Below are 23,221 nucleotides of genomic sequence, written 5' to 3'. Positions count from 1 at the left end.
CTTCATGCCCGCTAGTTCTACAGCTGTCAAATTTCATCAGCTACACCTTAATCTTTAATTGTCAGCTGACAGCAAGGAGGATAAGGTGATTTTCTCACATGATACTGCTAAAGCGGTTGAGTGGGAATTCTTGTGGGCAGTTCTCGATAGATGTTGCACAGGTGCCCAATTTTATTTCATGGATAAACATGCTGTATGGGAGGCTGATGACTAGAATAAGAGTGAATGGGCAGCTTACTCTAGACTGGGATTGAGCAGAGGCACACTGCAGGGTTTCCCTCTATCCAGGGTGCTCTTTGCACTAGCCATAGAACCACTTGCTGCAGTCATTATGTAGCACCCAAGCTTAGAGTATTTTCATAGTGAGATGGAATGAGTAAGTGAGATGGAGGAATAAGTGGCCATATACACTGACAACATATTACATTTTTTTTGGCATAGGGATCTACCACTCTTCCCATAGCAATTGAGATTTGGGAACTATTCAGAGTTGGTAATTAACTGGAGCAAATCAGTTTTACTTACCTTAGGTAGCATTGTGCTAGTTCTGGACTACAAGTGGCCTCGAAATTTAAATATTTCGGAGGTTGAGTTCACTGCAATGGCAAATGACTGAGAGACTTAAGGGTGCTTTACACGCTGCGACATCGCTAACGATATATCGTCGGGGTCACGGTGTTTGTGACGCACATCCGGCGTCGTTAGCGACATCGCAGCGTGTGACACCAAGGAGCGACCTAAAATGATCGCAAAAGAGTTAAAAATCGTTGCTATTGGAGAGGTCGCTCCAATACCAAAAATCGTTGACAGGTGAGTAGCGAGGTTGTTTGTCGTTCCTGCGGCAGCACACATCGCTGTCTGTGACACCGCAGGAACATCACCGTACCTGCGTCCCGCCGGCAATGAGGAAGGAAGGAGGTGGGCGGGATGTTTGGCCCGCTCATCTCCGCCCCTCCTCTGCTATTGGGCGGCCACTTAGTGATGTCGCTATGACGCCGAACGAACCGCCCCCTTAGAAAGGAGGCGGTTCGCCGGTCACAGCAACGTCGCTAGGCAGGTAAGTAGTGTGACGGGTCCAGGCGATGTTGTGCACCATGGGCAGCGATTTGCCCGTGATGCACAACCGGTGGGGGCGGGTACGCACGCTAGCGATATCGGTAACGATATCACAGCGTGTAAAGCAGCCTTTACTCACATTCATCAGTGTAATTGTACTTATCATGTTTGAAGACTTGTCCATTACAATGGCAAGAACCTGTTCTTTTTTGAGTTTGTAATCTTGCAGAATGTTTTCCCCTAAGGCCTGGAGAAACTGGCCGGTGTGATGGGCTTTAGTATCTTTTACTGCCAGTGTCTTGCTAACAATTTCTTTCTTGTCACAAACATATTGAACATTGATGGCAAAATAATTCAGTGAAATGCAGTGACTCCGGGCATCCCAGCAAAGGCAATGGGTGACAAGATAGGACATTCAGACACAGTGTTTTGTGAGGATCCTCACAAAGAATGAGCATCTCAGTTTGTGGTGTTTTTCTAATCTGCTTTTGCTATTGAAAGCATTATCTATGAGCTCAAAAACCTTTCAGGTGATGCGTTTTTTTAAAAAGCTGATCTGCTTTTGCAGCTGAAAAACGTATCCTCAAAAAACGCAGCAAAAACGCTGTGTGAATGTAGCCTTAGATCAGGAATAGAACAGACATTTATAGGACATTTCATAACTTTCCCAAATTCCTATGAAAAAATATTCAGCACATTCTGCATTGCACTACTGTCCCCAATTTATTATATATTTTAGGAGTCGGAGTCGGTGCATTTTATACTGACTCCGACTCCACCAAAATGAGCTCCGACTTCACGACTCCAACTCCACAGCCCTGCTGGGAATAGATACAAATAACATCTTTATTGAAACATAATATTAAAAAACAGACAAGGGGGATAAGCCAAAAAAATGTGATCCATAAGCATCCTATAAAAGCACGTGTGTACCACAAATGAATATTTTCAAGAGAAGTATATGAAAAAATATTGAATAAATAAATATAAGACCAAAGTTGGTGTAGATAAATATAGCCCAAAACGTATTGCACAGACCGAAATACAACAAAAAACTGCAGCTAGAGGGGCATAGTTATTGCACTAACCCAAAGTACCGAAATAGCAGCAGAGGAGACAAGGAGGTTACAAGGAGGTACGCAAGGTTCTTCGTGACCCTCACGAAGAAGCCCCCGATGAAACGCGTGTCAGGGTATTTGCTTTCTTCCTTCGCTCCTGGCACGTTGTTTTCAGAGCCTGACACTAATCTTTATGGCTGCTTGTGTACCTCCTTGAACTTCCTTGTCTTCTTAGGCTACTTTCACACTTCAGTCGTTTCAAATCTGCCAGGTCCGTCGTTGCGACTGAACGACAGATACGTAGTTTTTTAGCTATCAACAGACGCAACGGATGAGTTAGGCTAGTTTCACACTTGTATTTTTTTCCTTCAGTCGCAATCCGCCGTTTTGGAAAACAGTGGAATCCATAAACGGATTCCGCTGCTTCCCATAGACTTGTATGGATGACACATTGCGACTGATGGCCCTGCATTGCATCCGCCAGGCGGAAAGAACGCTGCATGTAGCGTTTTTCTGTACTTCCCAGAGTGTCAAAAAAACGCAATGTGCTGGATTCCGTCGGCGTCCATCTTTTTATAATGGAAGCTATAGTGGCGGAATCCGTCATTTGACGGATTCCTGTGACGGATCCGTCTTTACAAAAGTGCGCATGCTCAGTTGAGTAAATTGCTGAAAAAAAGCTACAGCGGATTCCGTTGTTTTGCAGTATCCGTCGCATCAGTGGTGCCACTATATGCAACGCATCCGTTACATCGTCACACAACGTAATGCGACGGATGCCGCACAACGCAAATGTGAAACTAGCCTTATTTCACAGGATTCTGTTCACTGGAATCCTGTGAAAAAACTGATCCATCGCGTCCGTTACATCCGTTGTGCGTCCGTTTTACCACGGATCTGTCGTAGTCCATTTGTTTTTGAGACAGCCCAATGAGCATGCTAAGTAGAACATGATGGAATCCAGCCCTGGATTCCGTCATGTGACGGATTACGGCGGAATCCTGCACCATAGACAGCCATTATAACTCTTGACGGATTGCGACAGAATCCTGCGTAATGTGTTTTTTTGATGCTCCAAAAAACGTTACAGTGTGTCAGTTCTTTCCGCCCGATGGTCAGTCATTCCACAACTGATCCGTCAAGCGACGGATGCAACACAAGGCCATCCGTCGCAATCCGTCTATAATAGAAGTCTATGGGGAAAAAAAAACAGAATCCTGCAAATTTTTTTGCAGGATAGCGTATTTTCTGGCTAAGTTCACACTTCAGTTGTTTTGCATCAGTCACAATCCGTAGCCTTGAGGAATTACGGAATCCTGCAAAAGGAATGTAACGTAATGTAAAGGAATGTAACGTTTTTCGGGCCATCAAAATTAACGCGCCGCACAGGAATCCGTCGCCATCCGTCAAGCTTGTAATGTATGTCTATGGTGCTGGATTCCGTCGTAATCCGTCTTACAACGGAATCCAGCGCAGGATTCCGTCATGCTCTACTGAGCATGCCCAGCATGCTTGGCACACCCACTGGGCTGTCCCAAACACAAACGGATCATGACTGATCCGTCAAAAAACGGACGCACAGCGGATGCAACGGACGCAACGGATCAGTTTTTTCACAGGATTCCTGTGAAAGGAATCCTGTGAAAAACACATCCGTTGCATCAGTTGCGAACTAAAAAACGACTGATCCGTTGCTGACGGACCTGATGGATCTAAAACAACTGAAGTGTGAACTTAGCCATAGCGTATTTTCTCAAGGCAACGGATTGTGACTGATGGAAAAAGACTGAAGCGTGAAAGTAGCCTTGCTATTATAGTAACTTTGGTCTTATGTTTATTCAATATATTTTTATAGCTCATACATTGTCTCTCCCTCTTTCTTATATTCTGTTTTGCACAGACGTGCAAGTGCGATATTTTTTGATCCATGTACTGTATGTATTTTCTATCTTAGAGGTCGCTTATATCTTTGTTTCTTAGTCCTCTTTTTTGATATTCCTTAACTGCAGTGTTTTGTGAGTGGTAAAAAATTTTTTTTTAGATAGTACAATATTTATATCAATTTATATTTGGAGAGTGCAATATACAATATTAATCTTCTCTATGAATGTGCAATATCTACATTTACTTGAATGTTTCTGCACTGAGGACTTCTAGTGGTCAATTACTGAATATACTTCTCTTGAAAATATTCATTTGCAGTACACACATGCTGTTATAGGATGCTTATGGATGAAATTTTCTTGGTTTATCCCCCTTGTCCGTTTTTTAATATTATGCTTCAATAAAGATGCTATTTGTACTTATTCCTGGCTATTTGCTCTATTTTTCTTGTAGGATTTTGTTCTCTGTCTAGAGTTAGCCACTATATGATTTTGGCCATTCATTGCTTGTTACCATTGATGGTATTTAGCAGCGTTAACCTAGTCAAAATGATCAGGATGTTCCAATTGTTATATGCTTTTCATACTTCCCCAATTTGGAGACCCCAGAGATATTTTTTGTAAATTAACAGTTTGTTTACGGAATTGATATGAGGAAAGCAAACTCTACAGCTCAGACTAGAGTTTGGGTAGACTAGCAGTTTGGAATCCTTGGGTTTATTATATAGGAGCTCAACTTCAACATATTTGTGGATAAGAAGACCCTGGGGGCAGGGGGGGGTCACAATGTTGCCTTTTTCAAAACCATCTCTACCAGGCTATCTGAAGCATTGGAATCACATTGGTTAAGAGCTGTTTATGGTGGAACTCCAACCCTGGTATTGAATCATTGTCTCTGGTGGAAGGGGCCGCACGGATGTGACATGGCAGCATTGGACGGGTACGTCACTGGACGGGGAGCAGCGGTCTGCAATAGCGCCTCTCACAGGCACTATTGCCAACACAAGGTATTTGAGAGAAACATTGTTTCTCAATATAATATCGATCTAGACAATAAAAAATATGGGTGAACCACCCCTTTAAATTATGTAAAATTTGCCTATTTTCTATGTTGTTTTTTGTTGTTGTTGTTGTTGTTTTTCTAATACACACAAAGGAAATTAAACATGTGTATGACAAAATGTGTAATTGCAAAATTTTTTGGGAGAAATACTTTTTTTTTTTTTTAACCTTTTGCAGGGGTGCCAAAACTTTCGACCATGACTGTACTTATGTGCAGATTAAATGCGTTTTTTTCTGCATCTAGTGCAAGTCTATGGGGAAACTCTGCACATAAAACTCAGCGTATCCACAAGAGATATTTACATGTTGGGATTTCAAACACGCACCGCAGGACAGTTTACGCTGAGTAAAAAAGAAGCGCAGAGGGCAGGAGATTTCTATAAATCCCATCCACTTTACTGGAACTGTAAGACGCTGTGTTTTTGATGAAACTCGCCAAAAACTCATTGCGGGCACACAGCATAAAGGCCCCGTTACACGCAACGACATATCTAACAATATGTCGTCGGGGTCACGGAATTCGTGACGCACATCCGGCGTCGATAGCGACGTCGTTGCATGCAACAGCTAGGAGCGAGTGTTAACGATCAAAAATACTCACCTAATCGTTGATCGTTGACATGTCGCTCATTTTCAAAATCTCGTTGGTCGTTGTGGATGCAGGTTGTTCGTCATTCCTGAGGCAGAAAACATCGCTACGTGTGACACCCAGGGAACAACGAACAACACCGAACCTACGTCCTCCGGCAACGAGGTGGGCGTGTCGATAATGCGTCTGGTCTCCGCCCCTCCGCTTTTATTGGTCGGCCTCTGTGTGACGGCGCACGAACCTCCCCCTTAACAAAGAGATGGTTCGCTGCCCACAGCGACGTCGTTAGGAAGGTAAATATGTGTGACAGGTGTCAGCGATATTTTGCGCCACGGGCAGCGATTTGCCCGTGACGCACAAACGACAGGGGCGGGTACACTCGCTAGCGATATCGTAGCATGTAAAGCCCCCTTTACTCTGACAGAAACTTGTCCTAGAATGTCAGGACTGGTGCCTGTGAACATGTGCAGTAGAAGCACTGCCCTCCTTTATATGTAAGTAGCTGTGCTCCCCTAATAATATCGGAGATACCTGAGGTAAGAAGAGGCCGTTCATATTTCTGAGCGTCCTGCCTTTCTGAATGACTATACATTGTATGGCTTACCACCTCCAGGTCATAGAATAGGAGCTACTACTGCACATGCTCACAGGCGCCCATCCTAACATTCTAGGACAGGATTTTTTAAAGTGTAACAAGATGGTGGCCATTTTACTTCTATTGTGATTACCTCTCTTGATGGACCAAATGTAATTTGCTAATTAAATGTAATTAGGAATTTATTTATAATTACATTCCCTTTTATTAATTTATTTTCTATTCCTGGAGCACCCCTTTAAGTGGTGTGCACCTTTTAATTAATTTGGTGCATCTTAAGACTGGCATAGACAATACTGAATGAGGACCATTGTTCTAGGCAGCACATTGCCTGGTGTAAATACGATATGTGCTGCTAATAACATGATACTGAATGTGTGTTTAGTTGTACACCCATCATTCTTCATCAGCCTGTGTCAAGGCCGATAAATGGGATAGAAGGTCCAAATTTTGCCCTGGAACATCATAGAGCTCTAAGTATGCTGTTGCCCTCATGAGCAATAAAAAATAATCAACAAACAAGATAATAATAAAAGTAAAAGAGAAATAATTTAAAACAAGTTTTTATTTCTTACTACAAGATGAAAGTTGTTACTTATTGTATTTTAATCTCTTAAATAGGTTGTCCACTACTCAGACAACTCCTTCTGAATGTCAAAGTTTCCCCTAAGTAACATAATAACATCTATATACTCACCTCCAGTTACAGTGCAGCTACAGCTTTCCCAGAGGGCCAAAGGAAGTGAGAGGGTAGCAGCAGTTCTCACTTCCTCCGGATGTCTTCATTTGTCTGAAAAAGTGAAAATTGAAACCAGGGCTGATTGACCGCAGGGATTGTGTGACAAAATAATGTCATGTGAGCCCCTGGAGAGCCAGTGTCAATAACACCGAAATGGCAATATTTATTATCTTACTGGTAGAAAACATAGGGAATCAGAAGTGGGTGTCCAATCCTTTAAGGACCCAGCAAGGTTCCATTTATGAGCTGATTTTTCAGGCCAATTTTAAGTGGGGTTGGTATGGGTATGCAGGCTATTTAGGGCATGTGCGCACGTTCCGTTCAGTAACTTGCAGAAATGAACGCATCCTCTGGCAGAATTTGTCATTGTCATATTTGGTTTTGACCACATAAACGCAGGAAATACGCATGCGTTTTTATAGCGTTTTTGCTGCGATTTGACCGCGTTTTACATGCATTTTCATTGCTTAAATTGAGATGCGTTTTCAATACAAAGACACTACTAAATAAAGTTTGAACATTCAAACAGTATGAAAAAAAGGAAAAAAAAAAAAAAATTAATAACCTTTAAATCAAACACTATAATGATAATTTACCGAAAATGATTATTGAGATTTAATAATTATGTTCAAAATAAATTAAAAGTTTTGTTTGACTCATTTTTTAAAGTCGGAATGGAAGTGAGGGCAAATGGAAATCGCTGCACCTCACTATAATGCCGAAAACGCATGCTTTGATTTTGACAAAAAAAGCATGCGTTTAGCATCAAAAAAGCATGTAAAACGCTAGAAATTTCTTTTAGGATGCGTTTTGATAATTCTCATTGACTTCAATGTTAGCAAAATGCAGCCGAAATGGTAAAAACAATTGACATGTTGCTTCTTCAAACGCCGAGATTTTGACAAATTTTTGACACCAAAAGCGCTGCGTTTTTAAAAGCATCGTGCGCACAAGAATGCCCTATTTCCCATAGACTTTGCCTGAGAATCAAAACGCATGCAATTTTGCATTAAAACGCTGCAGCTCAAAACGCTGCGGAAACGCATAAAAAAACGCAACGTGCGCACATGGCCTAAAATGATCAGATATTGCCACTTGGTGGTCATTTAATGCTGTGACAACCAAGGATTTATTCATTGAAGACTTTTCTGGGTTTTTGGGAAACTTAAGGATAAACAAGTGTAGAAATAAATTGGGAGGAAATACCATATTTTTGGATTATAAGACGCACTTTTCCTCCCAAAAATTTGTAGCTTACTGGGAGGTGGAGAATGGGCTCTGTGCTGGCTGTGGGGCTCTGTTCTGGCTGCGGTGGGAGCTATGCTGGCTACGGTGGGGGCTGTGTGGAGCAGGACAATGCGGCGGGGAACCAGATGCTCTGTTGGTGGTGCAGGCTTCAAATAATGGCGCCCGAAATCGGCGCATGTGCAGATGGAGCTTTCAACTCAAGATCTCATCTGCGCATGCACTGCCTCCGGAGCATTGATGCATTGATCTCCCAGCAGCGGACTTAAGGAAAATGGCGCCTGGAGGTGGGGTGTGCGCAGATGAGATCTCGGCTTGTCATTAAGTTGAGAGCTCAATCTGCGCACGCGCCGACTCCGGGCGCCATTTCTTTGAAGCCCGCACTGCCAACAGAGCATCCGTGACACCCACTGCACCGCTCTGCTCCACACAGTCCCCACCACAGCCAGCCCGGCCCCTACTGCATCGCCTGCAGGATCGCCCTATTCCAACACCGCACCTGCCTCCTGTGACCCCGCTTCACCACAGCTTCCATTCCCCTCCGGTAAGACACCACCGGAGTATAAAACGGACTCCCCTTTTTTTATCTCTAAATTTGTGGTGTGTGTTATAATCTGATGCGTCTTATAAAACGAAAAATACTGTACCTTTAACACATAAAGCCTTATATCTCAGTCACATCCTGAACTATAGACAAAATGCTGCTGACTTCTTGTTAGCTCATTTAGTATATTAAGTCTACTGTAAAACACAATAAGCATTTTCCAGAGCACAGTGCAACCAAGAGATGTAGGTGGGTTAAAATGAGTGACCACTTTGGATGACATTGACTACATGACGTGTATATAAATGGAAGGGCTGAAAAACAGACCAGTTCTCATTTTAGTGAATCCAAAGTTCATGTATTACTTGACTTCAATCGATCAACTGAGAAAGCCTAAGGCTGTGTGCGCACTTTGCGTTGAGTTTCTTGCAGTTGTAAAAGCATCCTTTGGCAGAAATTGTCTTTGTCAAATTTGGTTTTGACCACAAAAACGCTATAAATACGCTTGCATTTTTACCGCGTTTTACATGCTTTTTCCTTGCTTAAAATCAGATGCGTTTTGAATACAAATACACTGCTAAATAAAGTTTAAACATTCAAACACTATGAAAAAAATGATAACAAATATCATGAATAAAATCATACACAAAATAGCTAATTTTATTAAAATTATAATTGTTTTTTTTATATTTATGCATAAAATAATGTTAAATTATGGATTTTTTTTTCTATATAACAACCACCCCCAGCCTAATATATCAGGAGGGGGAGGTTGCCGGCACAAAACTGCACACAATTAAGATCTAATATAGGGCGTCGGTCACACAGATACGTGCAATGCACAGTGTCCAGGCAAAGCCTATTGATCACACCCTTCTATTAGGTCAGGCGGGCTGTGCAGTTTTGTGCCGGCAACCTCCCCCTCCTGATATATTAGGCTGGGGGTGGTTGTTATATAGGCATTCTGCACCTGTGATCTTCCAACCTTTATCATGGGGGGCCGTATGCATCTTGCATGTGCTTTTGCCACTATCTGACCATTTTATGGCTGTTGGCTTTATTTTTGGTGAGTTTTTTCTATGAATTTATTCTAATGTCCTATGATGAGCTTTTTTTAAATTATGGATTTTCATTAATTTAAATTGTCGGACTGTGTGTGTGTAAAGGGACATAGCATGCCCTTATTATAAAGGCAAAAACGCATGCACTTATTTTGTCAAAAAAGCATGCATTCTGCACCAAAAAAGCATGTAAAACGCTAGGATTTTGATTTAGGTTGCGTTTTGAAACTTCCCATTCACTCTAATGTTAGCAAAACGCTGCCAAAATGACAAAAACAATTGACATGTTGCTTCTTTAAACGCTGAGTTTTTGCCAAATTTTCTGCAACTGAAACGCAGCGTTTTGAACAGCATTGTGCGCACAAGAAATTACAATTTCCCATAGACTTTGCTTGAAAATCAAAACTCATGCATTTCGGCATTAAAACGCTGCAGTTCAATACGCTGCGGAAACGCAGGTGAAAACGCAAAGTGCAGATGCAGCCTAACTGGTTTCTGAAAACAGCTTTGCAGATAATCAAAAGTAAAGCCAGCTTTACACCTTACGATATCACATACGATATCGTATACGATCGCACCCGTCCCCATCGTATGTGTGGCACGTTCAATTTGTGGACCGTGTCGCACAAACGATTATTTCCCGTCACACGTACTTACCCGTGCATACGACCTCGATGTGGGCGGCGAACATCCACTTCCTGGAGTGGGAGGAACGTTCGGCGTCACAGCGACGTCACGCGGCAGCCGGCCAATAGAAGCGGAGGGGCGGAGATGAGCGGCACGTAAACATCCCACCCACCTCCTTCCTTCCGCATTGCCGGCGCGAGCCGCAGGACGTAGGTAAGATCCGTTCATCATTCCCGGGGTGTCACACACTGTGATGTGTGCTACCTCGGGAACATTGAACAACCCGACGTGCAATTTTAAGGAAATGAAGGACGTGTATGCGATGAACGGTTTTACGTTCAATCGCAATCGCACGTAGCTGTCACACCCTGCAATGTACCTTACAATGCCGGATGTGCGTCACTTACGACGTGACCCCGCCGACACATCATTAGATTTGTTGTGGCGTGTAAAGCCCGCTTAAGACTGTGCTACCTAAATGAGTTGTCCAGGATTTGGAAAAAAAGTAATAAGGGAAAAAATCAATAAAATTGGGGAAAAATTCTCACCTGATAACAGAGCAGCAGGGGATTTAACTCCCACCAAACTTTGTTTTCCTAAAGAAGTGATGTGCATATCTATGAGAGCGCTGCAGACAATTACTGGTCTTTAACAATCTTATGCAGTGCATTCTTGGCTGAAACAGTTACATGGATGTATGAAATGTCACAATTGCAGGAAAATAAAAAGGCTAAAAAGCAGAGCTGGACTTACCGGATGACATCTCTTAGGCTATGTGCCCACCCTGCGGAAAATTTGCGGAATTTGCTGTGATTCTTTTGCGGAAATTCCGCGGATTTCTCAAAAATCCGCAGTGCAGCGAGTCCCCAGCCATTTCTATGGCATTTTGGAAGTGCTGTGCCCATGCCGCGTTTTTTTCCGCGGTGGAAATAATGCGGATTTCCGGAAAGTGAAGTGCTGCATGATGGAGGTAAGTATGAACTCACCGATCACTCCAGCACTTGTTCTGCATTGAGGATGCAGTGCCGAAGCCATGGTACTGTATCCTCAATGCAGAATGCCCGCACCATATCCACAGGACATTCCGCAATAGATCCGAAGCATTAAAACAGACAGAGTTGTGCTGCGGTTTTCTGAGAGCTCCTGCAGATATATTCGCAGGACACTTTTCCCGTGGGGACATAGCCTAAGCCTGATTTCTTACATTTCTGGACAATCCATTTAATAGTACTTAACTTAAAAAATGTCCAAAGTGGAACTACACCAAACTAAATATTTGTAAATTTACACAAAAATAAAATAGTTAGTTCTACCAAATTGAGTCTAAATATTGGGATCAGTTCTCTAAAAGATCACCACTGAGCCCCTTGCCTGGTCTACTGTTATACCCTCTGGCAAATTTAAGGGAAAAATCCTAAAACATATATTCTGTCAGTATGTATTGATTATGCCAAAACAGTTCGATCCAGAGCACCTTTGTAACTAATGTATTTATGAGTAAGATACAACACTATTTGCTAGGTTAAAGTTCCCTAATTTGGGTTTTGAGTTGGGTGAAGCTTCTGGTGTTTGACAAGGCTTGCCTTCTGCGTGAAGTTATTCCCACATTCTGCACAAGTGTACGGCTTCTCCCCTGTGTGGGTGATCTGATGTTTCAACATATTTGACTTTCGGGTAAATGCTCTACCGCATACAGAACACATAAATGGACGTTCTCCTGTGTGGTTTTTCTGATGCTCGTTTAGTATGCATTTCTGGGTAAAACTCTTCTCACAGTGCAAACAAGAATATGGTTTTTCTCCAGAATGGATTACTAGGTGTTTCACAAGAGTAGATTTATAGGTGAAGGACTTTCCGCATTCAGGGCAGCTAAATGGTTTCTCTCCAGTGTGGATCCTCTGATGATACACCAGACTTGATTCTTGTGTAAAACATTTACCACACTTTAAGCAAGTGAAGGGCTTCTCACCGGTGTGGACTCGCTGGTGCCCAATGACATGGGACTTGTGTCTGAAGGATTTGCCACACTCAGTACACGTAAATGGCTTTTCACCTGTGTGAATTCTTTGGTGTTCTAAAAGATGGGATTTGTAGGTAAAACATTTTCCACAATCGGAACATGAGAAAGGCTTCTCACCTGTGTGGATTCTCCAGTGTTTAACAAGGGTTGATTTACATGTAAAGTCTTTGCCACACTCTGTGCATGAAAATGGCCTTTCACCTGTGTGAGTCTTCTGGTGAGCCATCAGGTTGGCTTTTTGTGTAAAGCGTTTTCCACACTCAGGACAGGAATATGGCTTCTCCCCAGTGTGGACTCTCATGTGAATAATGAATTTGTCTTTTTTGGTAAAACATTTGCCACATTCAGAACACGTATGCTTATAGTCATTCCTGTATCCTACTTTAATTTTAACAACCTCAGGAACATGTTCTTTATGTTTGGACGAATCAGTAGATCCATTGGTCAATGGTGAACTTGTGTTTGCTAGAATACAGTTCGTGGAATTGTGTGTCACACCTTCATCTTCCATTTCACATCGTGAAGTCGAACCAACATTAATGTTGCTCCCAACTCCATCTACAAAATTAACCAAAAATTATTGTGGTCAGTACATTAGATTGGAATCAGATAATACCAAAAACACCAGAGCCTAGAGATGGCGGTTTCCTAACTTCATCATATATTTTGACATTAAGTAGAAAAATTATCACGTCTCTTACCCAGAATGGTAATTACTCACCCATGCTGATTCCAATAGGTATTTTTTCTTCCTTAATCTTCCTATCTAGTAGTTCATCTTCATTCTCTGGATCAATATCCATCAGCACAATATTCAGATCACCCTCCTAAGCATTGAAATGATAAGCCCATTATGGAATTATACATTTTCACTATCACATTTTAAAGGGAATAGGTCACCAGGTTATAGCTATCTAATCTTTCAGCAGTATAATGTAGGGACAGAACCCTGATTCAAACAATGACACTTGATGATGTGACTTGCTGGGCTGCTTGCTGTAAATTTGATATAATCACAGTTTTATTAGCAGGAGATTATCTTTAGATGTCTAGTACACCTGCTGCAATGTAGATGTCCCTATTCAAGCGCTCTGTATAACTATGTCCCCAAAACTGATTGGCAGCAGTCTGCCTATGCACAGTATACACAGAGGTCTGCCATTCAGTGGTGTGGGCAGGGTTATACAAAGCTCAGCATTCAGAGTACCCATAGATCAGCGGCAGAGAAAACAGTGAATTTATCAAAACTGCAGCAAGAAGCTCAATAAGTGACACATTACTGGAATCAGGGTTTCCGTCTATATCTTGCTGCTTTCAACTGGTGACAGATTCCCGCTAAGTACACTACAAATCATGTTACATTCTCTGTCTCCATTGAACTTTTAGTTGTATTGCCTTCATTTCACAGATCCCATTATCCAGATAGTGAGGATACTCTTATGCAATACTCTTATGTTTCATTACCTTGTAATCTGCTAAGGTGTTCTCATTTTCCTTTTTGACATCCTCCTCATCATGAAGAGGTCTAGGGCATCTCTCTGGAGTATTCTTGCTATTAGACTCCTCTGTAGAAGGCACACTTGATGACTACATTGTTTATATCAAGTGGACATATTTATCTAATTATGTCTCATACCCAATAAAATATGAGTCTGGTGGGTCTCCACAATGTCCTCATACTGTTCCTTGTGTCCTTCTATGTACTCCCATTCTTCCATGGAGAAATAGATTGTGACATCCTGACATCTTATAGGAACCTGTCATATACAATAGTACATCATCATCCAGACACATCATCATCCATGAGCATGGCTATACACTGCGTCCACCCATATCCTGTCCACTGCCACTAACTTGAGAACGGCGGCAGCTATAGGCATAGAAGTGGTGTCTAGGTATAGTAAAGTAGCCATGCGCTACGCAATGAAACCACCTATAGCGCCACCTGGTGGAAAACAACGGAGTTAGCATTTTTATCTTGAAAACGTAACAAGATAGAGAAAAAAAGTGAATTACAAAGTTGTAGGGCATCATCATTACGAATCGACACCTTGCATACAGAAATGCTATGATTATAACGTGTAAAACTCACAAGGCTGCGGACGTGAAGCGATACCTCATGGAGACCTTCCTACAAGTCATTGGGTATAGTGGCTGCATGGAGTGGCCTCCACGCTCACCTGACCTGACCCATTGGACTTCTTTCTGTGAGGTCACATCAAACAGCAGGTGTATGCGACCCCTCCACCAACATTGCAGGACCTACGACGACATATCACAGATGCTTGTGCAAACGTGTCACCTACCATATTGCACAATGTGCAGCAAGATACAGTATGGTGTCCAGAGTCCAGATGTACATTGCAGCTGACGGGGGCCACTTTGAGCATCAAAGTTAAAGGAGCGCCATATGCGTGACCAGCATTCAATGTTTTGGGGGGGTCATGGGTTTCATATCATAGCATTTCTGTATGCAAGGTGTCGATTCGTATTCAATTGATGATGCCCTACAATTTTTTATTTCCCTTTTTTTTTCTCTATCTCGTTCCGTTGTCGAGATAAAAATGCTAACTCCGTTGTTTTCCACCAGGTGGCGCTATAGGTGGTTTCATTGAGTAGCGCATGGCTACTTTACTATACCTAGACACCACTTCTATGCCTATAGCTGCCGCCGTTCTAAAGTTAATGGCGGTGGACAGGATATGGGTGGACACACTGTATAATGTCCCAATATACCCAGCAGCACTCACCTCTCCAGTCAGCAGATGAATGATCCTGTTGGCGAGTTTGAGGATTTTCTGCTCACGTACCAATGAGTGAGGAGAAGTCACTGTGATGGACTCCTTCTCCTCAGACTTCTTTGAAGGGGTATAATCCTATTTAGGAAACATAACATTCATAAACATATATTAAAAAACTAACTCTATGCCATCTAGTAGTACTGTTTAGTAGGAGAAATCAGAGAACAACCATTTACATTTTCTAGATAAAAGAAAACTACATTTTTATGTATGGACAAAGTTGTCACCAAAGTGGAACAATACTTTTCTTTTTAAACTCGTTTTAGTAAAAGGTATACAAATATACAAAAATACTTTGTTTCAAATATAAAAGCATAGGATCAATACATAGATATCAAACATTACAGTTTGAAAGAATAGTATTAGAACAACCTTTTCCCACATTTCAGGCTTCAAACATAAAGATAAAAATGTTACTGTTCTGGTGAAGAATCAACAAGTGGGACACAATTGTGAAGTTGAACGAAATTTAATGCTTATTTTAAACTTTTTTTAAAAAATAAATAACAGAAAATTGGGGCGTGCAATATTATTCATCCCCTTTACTTTCATAGCAGCAAACTCACTCCAGAAGTTCATTGAGGATTTCTGAATGATCCAATGTTGTCCTAAATGACTGATGATGATAAATATAATCCATGTGTGTAATCAAGTCTCCGTATAAATGCACCTCCTCTGTGATAGTCTCAGGGTTCTGTGTAAAGCGCAGATAGCATCATGAAGACCAAGGAACACAACAGGCAGGTCCGTGATACTGTTGTGGAGATGTTTAAAGCCGCATTTAGTTACAAAAAGATTTCCAAAACTGTAAACATCCCAAGGAGCACTGTGCAAGCGATCTTATTGACATGGAAGGAGTATCGTACCACTGCAAATCTACCAAGACTCGGCCGTCCATCCAAACTTTCATCTCAAAGAAGAGAAGACTGATCAGAGATGCAGCCAAGAGGCCCATGATCACTCTGGATGAACTGCAGAGATTTACAGCTGAGGTGGACATAGGACAACAATCAGTTGTACATTGCACAAATCTGGCCTTTATGGAAGAGTGGCAAGGATAAAGCCATTTCTCAAAGATAACCATAAAAAGTGTCGTTTAAAGTTTGCCACAATCCACCTGGGAGACACCAAACATGTGGAAGAAGGTGCTCTGGTCAGATGAAACCAAAATCGAACTATTTGGGCACATTACCAAACGATATATTTGGCGTAAAAGCAACACAGTTCATCACCCTGAACACAACATCCCCACTGTCAAACATGGTGGTGGCAACATCATGGTTTGGGCCTGCATTTCTTCTGCAGGCACAGGGAAGATGGTTAAAATTGATGGAAATACGGATGGAGCGAAATACAGGACCATTCTTGAAGAAAACCTGTTGGAGACGGCAAAAGACCTGAGACTGGGATGGTGATTTGTCTTCCAACAAGACAATGATCCCAAACATAAAGCCAAATCTATAATGGAATGGTTCAGAAATAAACGTATCCAGGTGTTAGAATGGCCAAGTCAAAGTCCAGACCTGAACCCAATCGAGAATCTGTGGAAAGAGCTGAAAACTGCAGTTCACAAACGCCTCCATCCAACCTCACTCAGCTCCAGCTGTTTACAAAGGAAGAATGGGCAAGAATTTCAGTCTCTCGATGTGCAAAACTGATAGACACATACCCCAAGAGACTTGTGCTGTAATCGCAGCAAAAGGTGGCGCTACAACGTATTAACTTCAAGGGGATGAATAATATTGCACGCCCCAATTTTCAGATTATTATTTTTTACAAAAGTTTAAAATAAGCAATACATTTTGTTCACCTTCACAATTGTGTCCCACTTGTTGATTCTTCACCAGAACATTAAAATTTTTATCTTTATGTTTGAATCCTGAAATGTGGGAAAAGGTTGAAAAATTCCATGGGGTCGAATACTTTCGCAAGGCACTGTATGTGTGCTGTAGAAAAAGGGTGAGTTTCTGGTCCTGAAACTTTTTTGAGATCTTTTAAATAAGATATTTGTTATTACTAATGTGGTAAAACCCCTTTAAGCACTTGAAATTGAAAACGACTTTTTAAAATGACAGTCTAAGAACCCCGTACCTCTCCAGTCAACAGGTAGAGGATCTCCAAGGTAAGATTTAGTATCCTCTCAGTCACAGAACTCTTGTCCATTCTCAGAAATGCTGGAGATTCTGGGGAGGGGGTCTGACCATGGTAACCTCTGTAGATGGAAAGCGTTGGGTAAATATATTTTATTCCATACATTTTGATGAGATAGAATTCACCTTTGAAATTTCAAAAAGAACATTGATTATATCTACAGAAAAAAGCAGCGATATATAGTATATCACAAAAATTAGTACACCTCTCCCATTTTTGCTATTTTTTTTGTAAATATATTATTATATATTTTATTATATCTTTTCGTGGGACAACTCAGAAGGTAAGACACATTGATACAATGTAAAGTCATGCTAGGTACTGGGAAGTACCAAGCGAGCGGCGAAAGTGAAGGGGACCCCAGCGTCTAGGGAAGGGGGGAGATGGTGACCCTGGACCGAACCTACAGCTGGTCCCTGGAGCCCCTCACTAAACTAGATAGGTTCCGTACCTATGCACTGACCCTAAGTATCCCTAGTGCTGGACCCTAAATAGGGAATAGGTGGGATGAGCTCTTCGTCAAGAAAAGACAGTATTTAAGCACCAAGGGAATACAAATGATCAGCAACTGGGTGGAAGGCGAGTTCTTGCTGGGTCCAAAAGGGGAGGGGGGAGATGAAAATCCAGCAGGAAAGCTACCTATTACAGTGAATACTGAAAACAGGAACAATTGAAAGTCAGGGAGCATTTTGCGCAGCCAAACGCTGTGACCTTCTAGAGCCAGAACCACATGACTGTGTCTCCCGTGACACACCCGTGACAGTGTTGCACTGTAAATTTGGTGTGCCCCATAGATAAGTCAACACACACAATAATATCTAAACCACTGGCAACAAAAGTGAGTACACCCCTAAGTGAAAATGGCCAATGAAATGTAGCTCCCCACAGCCAGCAGCACTTGTGCAGCCCCAAACCATGACACTTCCACGACCATGTCTGACTGTAGACAAGACACACTTGTCTTTGTGCTCCTCACCAGGTTGCCACCACACACTCTTGACACCATCTAAACGAAATAAATTTATCTTGGTCTCATCCGACCACAGGACATGGTTCCAGTAATCCATGTCCTGATTCTGATTGTCTTCACCAAACTATGTGCAGGCTTTCTTGTGCATCATCTTTACAAGAGGCTTCTTTCTGGGACGACAGCTATGCAGACCAATTTTATACAATCTGAACACTGATTACTTTACATTGTATTAAAGTGCCATATTTTCAGTGTTGTCCCAGGAAAAGATATAACAAAATATTTAGAAAGACATGAGGGGTGTACTCTCTTTTCTGATATACTGTATAGCAGCTGAAATAAGTATTGAACACATCTCCAGTTTTCTAAATAAATATATTTCTAAAGGTGCTATTAACATGAATTTCACACCAGATGTCAGTAACAAACCATCCAATCCACCCAGGCAAAGAAATCAAACCATAGATGTTCATAAATTAAGTTATGTGTAATAATGAGAAATGACAAAGTATTGAACACTTGAAGACAGAGTTGCAAAAAGCCATGAAAAGTCATGACACCAGCTGCAATCTAAAAGTAATTAGAAAGAAATCCTGCCATTTAGTGAAAAATAATATCAGATGGTTCAACTGATGGTCTATAAAAAGGTGTCTCATTACCAAGATGCCACACAATAAACATCTCATAATGAGCAAAACTAATGAGATGTGTCAAAAACTTTGCAACCTTATTGTTGCAAAGCATACTGAAGCATTAGTTAGAGACACATTTTTAAACTACTGAAGGTCCCCATGAGCACTGCTGGGGCCATAATCTGAAAGTGGAAAGAACATAATTTCACCATAAACCAGCCACTAGCAGATGCTCCCCTCAAGATTTCAGACAGAGGAGTGAAAAGAATTATGAGAAGAGTTGTCCAAGAGCCAAAGTCCACCTGTGGTGAGCTACAGAAAGTCCTGGTATCCGCAGGTACAATTATTTCAAAGAACACAGTAAGTAATTAAGTCAACCTCCATGGCCTGCATGCACACTCATCACGAGAGACTCCATTGATGAACAAAAAGCATGTTCCAATGCATTTAAAGTTTGCTCAACAACATTTAAACAAGCAAGTAAAATATTGGGAGAATATAGTCTGGCCAGATGAGACCAAAATTGAACTCTTTGGATGCCATAATGCACACCATGTTTGGAGACCAAAAGGCACTGTATATCACCCCAAAAACACCAAATAAACAGTGAAGTTTGGAGGTGGGATCATCATGGTGTGGGGCTGTTTTTCAGCATGCAGCACTAGGAAGCTTCATATAATTGAAGGAAGGATGAATGGACAAATGTATCAAGACATTCATCATAAAAATCTGCTGCCATCTACCAGGATGATGAAGATGAAGCAAGGGTGGACATTTCAGCGAGACAATGATCCTAATCATACAGCCAAGGAAACGCTCCATTGATTTCAGAGAAAGATAAGCTGCTAGAATGACCAAGCCGTCACCTGACTTGAATCCAATGGAAAATGTATAGAAGGAACTAAAGCTCAGAGTCCATAGATGGAGCTCATGAAGCCTCAGGATTTGAAGAGTGTTTCTGTGAAAGAATGGGCCAAACTCACACCTGAGCAATTCATGCAACTCCATTTCCCCATGCATACTTTTAAACAGTCATCACCAACAAACACTTTTGTAGTAAGTAATACATTTCAGGAGCTTGTGCAATACTTTTTTCGTGCCATTTCTCATTACAGATCACTACATTTATGGGCATCTATGGTTTGATTTATTTGCCTTTGTAGATTGGATGGGTTGTTACCGACATCTGGTGACAAATTAAAGTCAATAGCACCTTTACAAATATATTTACTTAAAAAAGGTGGTGTTTAATACTTACGTCACCTGTGGTATATACTGTATGTATGTATATATACATACGGTACATACTGTAAAGTGTGAGTTTGCCCATCAAGACAGCCGGCTTCAATATGCCCTGTTTAGTACATTAAGACCTAATAGATTGGATTCCACTATATGAGAATTCTGGGACCATTCTCTCCATGGTAGTTACAGCAGTGCCCACTACTAGTAAAAACAGTGTGTGCCCTCCAGTGGTAATGGCCCAATCATGTCCTTTTACTATATGACTGATAAACCCAATATAAATATGTAAGGATCTTTTGGGACCGAGTCTGGAACTGAAGAATGTGAATGAACTCTAAAAGATGTCACGTGCTTCTCACCTCCTTCCCCATTCATCACAACAGACCCTATAAATTCCTAGAAGCCATAGCAGCTCCTCCCCACGTAAAATACTAATTACAGCCACACTCCATTTAAACCCAAATTGTGTCCTGCCTAGTGATGGCCTACAGGCAAGAGGAAGAATCCTTTTGTTGCCGATCAGCTTCTTGGGCCCAGTGTTTTCCCAAGCTGAGGTCAATGTGCTATGCCCCAAATCTTTACCTGGGGTCTTACTCTGTCACTGCCCCCCATACACCCACCTCTCCTCTCTGCCCATCCTGCACTGTACCAACACTACTCCTACCTGCCCTGTCACTGCCCCCCATACACCCTCCTCTCTTCTCTGCCCATCCTGCACTGTGCCAACACTACTCCTACCTGCACTGTCACTGCCCCCCATATACCCTCCTCTCTTCTCTGCCCATCCTGCACTGTGCCAACGCTACTCCTACCTGCCCTGTCACTGCCCCCCATACACCCACCTCTCCTCTCTGCCCATCCTGCACTGTGCCAACACTACTCCTACCTGCCCTGTCACTGCCCCCCATACACCCACCTCTCCTCTCTGTCCATGCTGTACTGTGCAAACACTACTCCTACCTGTACTGTCACTGCCCCCCATATACCCTCCTCTCCTCTCTGCCCATCCTGCACTGTGCCAACACTACTCCTACCTATTCTGTCACTGCCCCCCATATACCCACCTCACTTCTCTGCCCATCCTGCACTGTGCCAACACTACTCCTACCTGCCCTGTCACTGACCCCCATATACCCACCTCTCCTCTCTGCCCATCCTGCACTGTGCCAACGCAACTCCTACCTGCCCTGTCACTGACCCCCATATACCCACCTCTCCTCTCTGCCCATCCTGCACTGTGCCAACACTACTCCTACCTGCCCTGTCACTGCCCCCCATATACCCACCTCTCTTCTCTGCCCATCCTGCACTGTGCCAACACTACTCCTTCCTGCTATGTCACTGCCCCCCATACACCCACCTCTCTTCTCTGCCCATCCTGCACTGTGCCAACACTACTCCTACCTGCCCTGTCACTGACCCCCATATACCCACCTCTCCTCTCTGCCCATCCTGCACTGTGCCAACACTACTCCTACCTGCCCTGTCACTGCCCCCCATATACCCACCTCTCTTCTCTGCCCATGCTGTACTGTGCAAACACTACTCCTACCTGCCCTGTCACTGCCCCCCATATACCCACCTCTCTTCTCTGTCCATGCTGTACTGTGCCAACACTACTCCTACCTGCCCTGTCACTGCCCCCATATACCCTCCTCTCCTCTCTGCCCATCCTGCACTGTGCAAACACTACTCCTACCTGCCCTGTCACTGCCCCCATATACCCACCTCTCTTCTCTGCCCATCCTGCACTGTGCCAACACTACTCCTACCTGTACTGTCACTGCCCCCATATACCCACCTCTCCTCTCTGCCCATCCTGCACTGTGCCAACACTACTCCTACCTGCCCTGTCACTGCCCCCATATACCCACCTCTCCTCTCTGCCCATGCTGTACTGTGCCAACACTACTCCTACCTGCCCTGTCACTGCCCCCATATACCCTCCTCTCCTCTCTGCCCATCCTGCACTGTGCAAACACTACTCCTACCTGCCCTGTCACTGCCCCCATATACCCTCCTCTCCTCTCTGCCCATCCTGCACTGTGCCAACACTACTCCTACCTGCCCTGTCACTGCCCCCCATATACCCACCTCTCCTCTCTGCCCATCCTGCACTGTGCCAACACTACTCCTACCTGCCCTGTCACTGCCCCCCATATACCCTCCTCTCCTCTCTGCCCATCCTGCACTGTGCCAACACTACTCCTACCTGCCCTGTCACTGCCCCCCATATACCCACCTCTCCTCTCTGCCCATCCTGCACTGTGCCAACACTACTCCTACCTGCCCTGTCACTGCCCCCCATATACCCTCCTCTCCTCTCTGCCCATCCTGCACTGTGCAAACACTACTCCTACCTGCCCTGTCACTGCCCCCATATACCCTCCTCTCCTCTCTGCCCATCCTGCACTGTGCCAACACTACTCCTACCTGCCCTGTCACTGCCCCCCATATACCCTCCTCTCCTCTGTGCCCATCCTGCACTGTGCCAACACTACTCCTACCTGCCCTGTCACTGCCCCCCATACACTTACCTCTCCTCTCTGTCCAGCCCCCTCTATACCACCTGTATGCTGCTCAGTACTGCGCTGCTCCCCGCACTCTGGTGCTGACGCTCCACCTAGTGGTAAGAAAATGCAAGCTGATTACTCACCTACTGATGGGTCCAGCTGGAGCAGCACTGCTAGTTGTGATGACGTAAGAGCCACATGATATGGACCAGTCAGGTGACTTGCCTGTGACTTCCGGTTCGGTACAGCACTTGCATGTACGGGCTGTCTGCTGCTGGACGAGTAATGAGTGTGCTGCATAGGTTGTGTGGTCTGAGGAGCGCGTGCAGACGCTGGGCCACAGCATGGCGGCGGTAATGCGGCACAAGTGTAGGTCACCTGGAGCCTCGGGCCTGTCCTGGGGGTCATGTCATGGTGCCGCTCCTGACAG

General features: G+C 43.3%; 1 protein-coding gene across 2 annotated transcripts; it reads right to left on the bottom strand.

Moving 5' to 3' along the window:
* Positions 1–9,736: 9,736 nt before the first annotated feature.
* On the bottom strand, positions 9,737–23,221 carry LOC142311147 (uncharacterized). Of its 2 annotated transcripts, none has more exons than XM_075349310.1 (7): positions 22,935–23,221; positions 17,372–17,492; positions 15,230–15,355; positions 14,116–14,236; positions 13,944–14,044; positions 13,201–13,306; positions 9,737–13,037 (listed from the first exon to the last, which is right to left on the bottom strand). In XM_075349310.1, exons 1-7 carry the CDS (start codon positions 23,135–23,137, stop codon positions 11,992–11,994), a joined length of 1,824 nt encoding a protein of 607 aa, XP_075205425.1. In that variant the 5' UTR covers positions 23,138–23,221; the 3' UTR covers positions 9,737–11,991. The 2 variants fall into 2 exon arrangements, with proteins under 2 accessions (XP_075205425.1, XP_075205426.1); XM_075349311.1 differs by lacking the exon at positions 22,935–23,221 and adding an exon at positions 22,816–22,870.

The sequence above is a fragment of the Anomaloglossus baeobatrachus genome, chromosome 5 (genome assembly GCF_048569485.1).
Source record: "Anomaloglossus baeobatrachus isolate aAnoBae1 chromosome 5, aAnoBae1.hap1, whole genome shotgun sequence".
Taxonomy (NCBI): Eukaryota; Metazoa; Chordata; class Amphibia; order Anura; family Aromobatidae; genus Anomaloglossus; species Anomaloglossus baeobatrachus.
The sequence above is the reverse complement of the archived record's forward strand: the minus strand, read 5'-3'. Positions and strand labels throughout refer to the sequence as shown.

Bases quoted from the DNA above. Each gene is read 5' to 3' on its own strand.
- LOC142311147 (XM_075349310.1), bottom strand. From the start codon at position 23,137: ATGCTGTGGCCCAGCGTCTGCACGCGCTCCTCAGACCACACAACCTAT. The intron at 14,045-14,115 runs GTATGAGACATA...TGCCTTCTACAG, and splicing joins CCAGACTCATATTTTATTGG to AGGAGTCTAATAGCAAGAAT. The intron at 13,307-13,943 runs GTAATGAAACAT...TTCAATGCTTAG, and splicing joins ACACCTTAGCAGATTACAAG to GAGGGTGATCTGAATATTGT.